The 8,724-nt window shown below is 43.0% G+C and overlaps 1 protein-coding gene across 1 annotated transcript; it reads left to right on the top strand.

The window, feature by feature from the left end:
* The first annotated feature begins 640 nt into the window (after positions 1 to 640).
* Positions 641 to 1,567, top strand: LOC147712310 (olfactory receptor 5V1-like). Its single transcript, XM_086919627.1, has one exon. It carries the CDS (start codon positions 641 to 643, stop codon positions 1,565 to 1,567), a length of 927 nt encoding a protein of 308 aa, XP_086775753.1.
* The last annotated feature ends 7,157 nt before the right edge of the window (positions 1,568 to 8,724 follow it).

Raw genomic sequence — 8,724 nt, 5'->3', positions numbered from 1 at the left:
CCTGGCCTAGATCACCTTCCTCAAGAAGGCAACCATCCTCTATAGCTACCAACTGCGGGGGCGAGATTGTAGATCTCTATCTTATCACTCTAGATCTAAACCCCGTTCTGGTCATCTGAACCTTTATTGCCTGTCGTTGAGGAAAGAAAGTGCATCCAATACCAGGTTACAGTTTTGCTTGGGAGTTTCTGTTGGGAGGAGCTATGCTCATGTGGTTTGGACTGGGAGGGAGAGGGCTGGCGAGGAGGTAATGTATAATACAGAACGATGGTAAACATTATCTTTTTTTTGCCAATGACAGATTGAGAATTGTTTTCTTTGTCAGGAGCATGATAATGATGGCATGCATGAAGGAGAAAGATACATTTTAGAGGTAATGAGATGCCAAATGAACCAAAAGGCTTAGGATCACAAACATGTAGAGCAGTGAAGGTTATTTATTCTCAGGTGGGCGGTAAAGGATGGTGGCTGTAGGGGATGAGGCCAGTAATAACAGCTGAAAAGAGGGAAATGGAATAGTCTTTAACAAGAGGCAAAATTGACACTCTAACAAAACTGATACCTGGAATTGAAAAATGGCCTTTATAGCCCTCATATATAAATGTTTCTGCTTCTTCCTACAGATAGAGCCACCGACGACATGGACAGAAAAAATACTACGAGGTTGACTGAGTTCTTGTTTGTGGGACTCTCAGATGATCTAAATGTACAAATTGGACTCTTTGCTTGTTTCTCCACTATATACACAATCACAATCATCGGAAATATTCTACTGGTGACATTAACCTTGTATGATGCAGGACTTAAAACTCCAATGTACTTGTTTCTCCGCAACCTGTCCTTGTTAGATCTGGGCTTCACAACTGTTACTGTGCCCAAAATGCTCTCTTATCTCCTAGCTAAGAAGAAAAGTATTTCAGTTGTTGGATGCTTTGTGCAGCTCTATTTCTTTCACTTCCTGGGAAGTGCAGAATGTTTCCTCCTGACTGTCATGAGCTTTGATCGCTATGTGGCTATCTGCTTCCCTCTGCGCTATACACAAGTGATTAGAACAGATGTCTGTCGACGTCTGGCCTTTGCAAGCTGGATCGGTGGTGCTGTGTATCCTGTTGGGCACACACTCTTAATTGCAAGCTTGTCATACTGTGCCTCCAACAGGGTGAACCACTTCTTTTGTGACCTCCCACCACTACTGCAGCTGTCCTGCTCTGACACCACTTTCACGGTCTTAGAAATATTAATATTTGGAGGATTGGTGGCATGGGGCACGTTTCTTTTAACTCTAACATCCTATATCTGCATCATTATAGCAATCCTGAAAATTCGTTCAGCGGAAGGGAGGAAAAAGGCCTTCTCTACCTGTGCTGCTCACCTGACCGTCGTGTCCATTTTCTTTGGCACTATAGTCTTCATGTATATAAGGCCGAAATCCAGCTATTCTCTCGATCAGGATAAACTTATTACTGTTCTGTACAATATTCTGACCCCGATGTTGAACCCAATGATTTACAGCTTGCGGAACAAGGATGTAAAGAAAGCTTTGAAAAAGCTCTTTAAACTATCATAATGTACCCTGCCTTGTCAATATTTAAATGTGTGAATCACTGATATGTACCTTGCTCCCCCTGTAAAAAAACGCTACTCCTCTTGACTCACTCCTGCTAGTATTTTTCCCAAATTAATATGTCTAGGTTTAATATGCTTAGTAATGCTGATGGTGGTGACTATAATGAACAGTAATTCTTCGTACACTTCTAGGCGCAATCACAAAAAGTTTTTGCTGATTCACAAATCACTTGGACCTTTGAATCTTAATTACAATGTGCTGATGTAACATACATTCTTTTTTTAGCCCTTGTGTAATTCCTTCCTTACTACTCCCCCCCCCCCTCTTCTTTTTTCCAGCAGGCATTCTCTCAGGCATAAATTGTTGCGTCCTGATGACAATTCCTCAAACATGATAGGGATCTAAACATTAAATAGGAGAAGCTACGTTTCAAACTGAATAACCCTGTAACTCCCCCACTTCCGGAAACGCCTCTATTTCTCCCAGTGCTTTCTGAATGTTTGATTTCTCTGGGTTCAGGTACAGGATCAAATCGCCAGCAAACAACTTGATTTTTGCAATTTCTACTAGGGGAGCTTGTATTAATATATTAGAATGAATTGTTATTGCTAGTGGCTCGATAAAAAGTGAAAGAAGGAGAGAAAGAGGGCATCCTTGCCTAGTACCCTGCCTTATCGCCACTTCTCCCGCCTCCTCAGAGTTTATAATTTTTTTTGCTGTATCTCTCCTATAAATTCACTCTAGCATCTTGATCAGATGGTGAGGAAAGCCAGACTCCCCCAAAATAAAGAAGATAGCCTGCCAGTCCACCAGATCGAATGCCTTTTCTGTGTCCATCGTTATGATGGCCGCGTCATCCTCCCTAGCAGATAAGTAGTTGATGGCCTGGATCAGATAAAAAGTATTTGCAGCCATAGATCTCCCAGGGAGAATCCCGGTTGGATCTGCATGTACTAGATATGCGCACAGCATGCGATTCTATTTGCCCAAATTTTCATAACCAGCTTATAGTCTACATTAAGTAGACTAATTTGGTGATAATAACTTGGGTCTTTAGGGTCCGTATCCTACTTTAAAATTGAGATCAAGACTGATTCCTTTAATCTATCTGAGGTCCCTGTTCCGGCCATCATTTGATTGTATAATGATACCAAGAACGGGGCGAGTTAGTCACATTTTTTTTATAAACTTCAATAGGTATCTCATCATTACCCTTGCTTTCTCATTTTGTTTTATAATTTCACTTATCTCTGTGCTTGAGACCGGTTTACTCAAAAGCGTACAGTCCTCCTCACAGATTGTAGGTAGCTCAATTGTCTTTAACCCCATCGCTGCGGTGCATTTTCCCCTCCTGTGCTGGAAAGTGTCATTTTGCTCAGCTCGTCATCAGCACAGCTCCACTGTGCCTCATGACGAGCTGAGCTGATGACGAGCTGAGCATGGAAGGGGTTAAATAATCCACAAGAGCTAACTATCTGGACTTTTGCATATATCTTGCTGAATGAGACACAAAACGTTTGACAATTTTGTCTCAGCAAAAAAATTGTTGGAGCGGCTACGACTCTGTTAGCTTGGCCACAGGGCCACAGGGCTTTGCGGGTGGCCAGTTTCCAAAGAATGTTGTTTCTTTCTAGATGGGTGGCCTATTACACTCCCTCCAGACTCCATAAATGGTTTCCTACAACACCTAATGACTTTTTCAGATGTAATTTACCAGAGGCTGGAGATATAACAAATGTTTTACTTGCCAGAGACTACAATACTTTTGGGAGGAGGTGTTTAGTTTTATTAGTAAACGTCTGTCAATAGATAACCTTCCATGTGCTTCATTGGCTTTATTTGGCTTTTCCTATGTAGTCGGCCAGCTCTCATTTCAATCTATCGTTTGTCTAGCCATAGCAGTAGCCAGATCGGCAGCTTTTGGCTTTAGAGGACAGTTTAAGCACTGGGTTCAAGCTAAATTATCACACTTAGGACTATATTTAATACCATTTCAAATTGTATGTGGTACCAGGCAGGGTTGCCCTCTCTCTTTGTTTGTTCTTTACATCAAGCCATTCATTTGTGCATTACAATCTAATTAACAAATATTCCCATTAGAGTCAGGGATACCCAAGCTTAAGATCACTGCTTATGCAGATGATATTGCCGTTTTTACAACTAATCCAGGCAGGGCGGTAACATTTGTCATGGAGGAAGCAATTAAATTTGGTCCTCTGTCCGGATAGTGCTTATCAATTTCAAACCTAAAAGTTCAATAATGGGTGTTTGCCATGTAGTTACGTATTTGGGTATTAAGATCTCAGCTCAGATTGATCGTATATTTGCTTAAAACTGAATTATTATTGAAAGAAACTGCTAAGCAGCCAACGAATTGGCATAAACTCACAATAGGAATTCTATGGAGATGTCATTTAACCAAAATGAAAGTATCACCTACATTTTTATATTTATATCGATCGATTCCTCTGCGGGTTCCTAATTTATTTTTTAAGAAATTTGAGGGTGTGCTTAGTAGTTTCATTTGGGTTACAAAAAAGCCAGACGTGCAATAGATTTGCTGAAACTCCCATACAACCAAGGAGGGCTTGACTTCCCTGATTTTAAAAGCTATTTTTGGGCAGCTTTCTCTGGGCGTTTCCGTAGTCTCTTAAGTCTCAACCAGAAAGACTCTTTATCACTGGATCTCGATAGTCACATGTTTCTATATCGGATCAATGACCCAAAGTATTTTAAAAGAGTCAGGTTTAAGACTATTTTAGATAGCATTTACATATGGCCTGCAATGGCTGCTATTTGCAGTTTATCGCTATATTATGATAAACTTCCTCTATGGGGCAACCCAATGCTCCCTGAGGTGCTTCATGACAATGCTGGCAAGTACTGCGGGATTTCGTGTATGGGGGATTTGTACGATAAGAATGAATTTGCGGCCTTCAAGAGTTTACAACTCTATTTTAAATTACCAGGCCACTTTTAGTTTAAGTATCTGAAGAGCAAGGATTATTTTGTAAAATATCTGCCTTTGACTACAACAACTTACTCTGAGATTTTGGACTGTTTACATGGGTGAAACATTAAGTCTTTGATTAGTGAAACGTATAAACACCTTAATAATTATAGACAGAAAGGTAGTGAAAGGTTGGCGGTGTGCTGAAATAAAAATTTGGGGTTAGTGGTAACACTATTGTTCTTAAACATGTTCTTGGAACTATTGATGACTCAGTTCATTCAGTCAGTTTGAGATTACAATTACGCACTATAGGTATGCTGTAATGGGCTCAAGGGGGGCTGGGAGGGGATCGGACAAAATGTCCTAAATGTGGTACACATGCAGCTAATATACTATATATGTTTGCAACTTGCCCAGAACTGGGTACTTTTTAGCAGAAGATAGGTCAAGTGCTTCATCATAAATTGGGGATAGATTCTCCTCCAACAGCTATAGAAATTATGATGGACTATAAGGAGGGCAATCAGGTACTTACGCAACTTTTTTCAATTCTATTACTTGCTGCCAGACTTGCAATTGCCCGGGCATGGATGTCCGGAGCCACTAACCCTGAGTAATTGGTGAACTATCGTCAGGGAAACGTATGGTATGGCATTGGCTTTGGATAAAGCAAGGGGAGTCCGCTCCTTGTTAAAATGGAGGAAATATGGGGACAATATGCATTAGATACATTATGATACAGTTAGTATTTGAGACATTTATTAAAGACTTGTTTGGGTTGTTTTTTCCAATTGAGATGTTATGTAGCCCTGAAGCCAGAGGAAAAAGTATATTTTTGGTTGGTATGTTTCTTATTCTGTTCTTACTTCTTTTTGTCCAATTATGATGTATGATTTATGTCCTCTTGATGACAATAGAAAGATGTAAAAAAAAGCATTAGCCAGATCTTTAATATTACAGAACTGGAGATCTCAGAAAATCCCTACATTGGCTCAGTGGCTACTTAATCTGGAAAGAACCTATACATTCAAAGAGGATTACGCAAAGAGGATAGGGGCATTTTAGAGTTTCAAGAGGATCCGGGAGGGTTATGCTGCAACCACACATACAGATGACATTATGTAATTTATTTATGTGATTTTTTTGTATAAATTTAACATCAGCAGGTATTAACCTCGGTATGGCTCTGCAACAGTTAAAAGGTGGGTAGTCCCCAGGAGAGAGCTTAGGGTGCAGAATCAAATTGATTATTATTAAGTATCACTTCCCAGAGAAAAGATTGAAATCACATAAGTCAGCAAGGCAGGCGTCACATGTTATCACTGAGTTGCTAAGTAGAATGCTGGTATTGCCAATCATGTAATATAGGATATGAACTTGCGTCTTTCATTAGTGTACATTTTAAAATATCAGATTCAATATTCTATAGGTTTTATCATACTTCTCCTGTATATATTGTGTATCATATTTATCGTGAACTAATGGAGTATGAAATTTGTTCTACGTATGGTCTATTTACAACATGAGTTTGGAAAGTATCTAAATTTGCCTGGTTAATGTGTCGGCTATGTTTGTACCCTCAATAATTAATTTTTTTAAATGATAGAAATCGAAACGTCATCGACGTTAGTACCTTGACTTAATGTATTTACTTGTTATTTCCAATATGAGCAAAAGTACTATGTTATTGGAGTCGGCTTGTCTTTTGATGCCAAACACATTTCGATCCTACTCTGGCTCTTCATCAGGGGTCTCTGCAATAAATGGAAAACACTCAGCTAACCACTTGCTGTTGGCCTTCTCTAATACAAAATAATGTAAACACCAATGCAGTCTTGTGCCTACCCCTGCTGTTCCCCAACCATACTTTACTAAAAATATGTGCATTCAAACATTGAACAAATTGATTACATTAATTAAAAAGTATCCATTCCCACCACAAAAACCCCTTTAACCCGTCCACTAAATCATAACTGCTCACCTGAAAACAACTCTCAAAATTCTGGATACAACGCCCTTTATGTCAATTACTCGTACTCCCCTTATGCCTCTGAACGGTTATCAAATCGAAACCCATCTTCCCTTACCTTACACATACTTTTGAGGTCAAACAAAGTTATCTTATTCAAGCAACAACCGGCAGCCTGACGGCCTCGTCAAACTCTCCCTGCATGTTTCAAAGTCATCCTTACTTACAACCTTCCAGTCTGCTGTTTTTAACCGAGTTTTCACCTGCGTATGTTCAATCAAACCCATTATTTAAGACCCCGTTGTAGCGCGGCGGGGCCCAGGTCGTCAAGGCCCAGCTGCGCTTTAAATAAAGATACAGAGGCAGCTATTACTCTCTCAGCTGCAAGACCACGGGCGGTCTTCAACCTATTTATTTATACCCTCGGGACGAGCTCACCCGGGGGTTGTAGGGATGCGTGCGTGTATCGCAACATTGTTGTGGAGAGCCCGGGTGACTCTCTACATCCGTCCTTTCTTTTGGTTCTAGACCATGAGGTTCTCCTAATTCAGGGGGAGGTATACACAAAGTTTCTTAGCCGATGACTCAGCACCGGATTCGGCAAGAGACCATACTTCTGGCTCCGGGCACAAGGAGATGCTGCAACCCGAGCCAGGGTTCCCTCTGCCGACACGGCAGCGGCGGTCGGGTCGGTCAACCGGGCACCACCATCACTTTCTTGACTGACTTGTCTCGGCAACTCCTGCAGGGTGTTCCTCACAGTTGGTGTTACATGGGGAGACACATTTGGCAAGGATTCCTGATACTCTGGGACCTCTGGGTTAATTTCTGCTTCCGTTGTCTTCTTAAAACTGGACACGTTCCTCGTGACGGATTGTCGTACCTTTTAAGCGGTCACCATGGTACCTTGGGCGCTTACGACAACCCATGCCTCCGGCTAGTAGGGTGTCCGGAACTTCCACCCGGGTGTCGGTCTTTGATCACCACCCGGTCTCCCACTCAGAGTTGCAGTTCCTGAGCTCTTCGGGCCTCACTTGCCTTCCAGTTCGTTGTCTCCCTCCTCGAATGGACGGCTGCATTATCCCGCTCCACAGGCACCCATGGCGGGTCAGACAGAATACTGTCTTGTGGGGATCGCTTGAACAGGAGATGAACCGGAGCACACTTAGTGGTGCTATTAGGAGTCTGGCGGTACGCACCAAGGAATTGATCTAGGGCTGCTTCGGGATCTTATCTGTTATCCCAAGTGATGCGTAATACACGGTTAATGGTCCTCATCAGTCTTTCCACTTCCCCATATGCTTGTGGCCAAAGCGGGGTGATCTTCCTGTGGCGCACCGCTAGGTTCTCAAGATATTCCTGAAACTCTCGCTCCCCCAAGGGAGGTCCGTTATTGGACTTGACTTCTTCCGGCAGCCCCATCATTGTGAAAGTTCGATACAGGACTTTCTTCACTTTTGGGAAGGCGGTTGACGCAATGACTTCGAAAATGGTAAACATCGAGAACGAGTCAACTATGACCAGCATGTGACGACCGTCCGGGAAGCTCCCAAAATCCACACTGAGGTGGGTCCATGGAGTCCTGCACGTTTCTTCTGTGATCACCGGTGCAGGTGCTGGGTCTCCCCCGGTGATCGTGCTGGCATGGCACTGCGGTACCATATCCTCTACCATGGAGTGCATGGCTTGGAACCAAACCTTGTCCCTCAACCTTGCCTTGGTTTTGGCCATTCCCTGGTGACCAATATGTGCCAACACGAGGATTCTCCTCTGCAGGCTTTCTGGGACAACGATGAGATTCCTCCTTTACCCACACTAAGTTCGCTCTGAACATGCCACAGCTGTTGGCGGGCATGGCTGACCTCCGACCGGAGGATGCGGGCACCATCCTTAAAGTGGGCCCAACCATGGTTCTCCAAGGCACCTCGAACTTGAGAGAGAGTGGGGTCTTCTTGGGTGGCTAGGCCGATTTCTTCGAGCGTCATGGCCTTTGGGCACACTCCTTGTTACACCTAGTGGACAAACGCCTCAGTGCAGCAGGCATCCGCAGATGTATCGACGGGTGCTCTACACTCATGGTGTCGAGACAGTTAGTCGGCAGGCTTGTGCGCTCCTGGGCGGAAACCACCTTGAAGTTGTACCCTTGCAGCTGCATGGCCCATCGTTCGATCCTCGGGGGTGCTAATCATCAGGAGCCGACAAACAGCAAGAATAACGGCTTGTGGTCAGTCACTT

The sequence above is a fragment of the Lissotriton vulgaris genome, chromosome 5 (genome assembly GCF_964263255.1).
Source record: "Lissotriton vulgaris chromosome 5, aLisVul1.2, whole genome shotgun sequence".
Taxonomy (NCBI): Eukaryota; Metazoa; Chordata; class Amphibia; order Caudata; family Salamandridae; genus Lissotriton; species Lissotriton vulgaris.
This window is presented reverse-complemented; position numbering and strand designations above follow the sequence as displayed.

What these genes read in the sequence shown, in the direction of transcription:
- LOC147712310 (XM_086919627.1), top strand. Translation starts at nt 641, where the DNA reads ATGGACAGAAAAAATACTACGAGGTTGACTGAGTTCTTGTTTGTGGGA.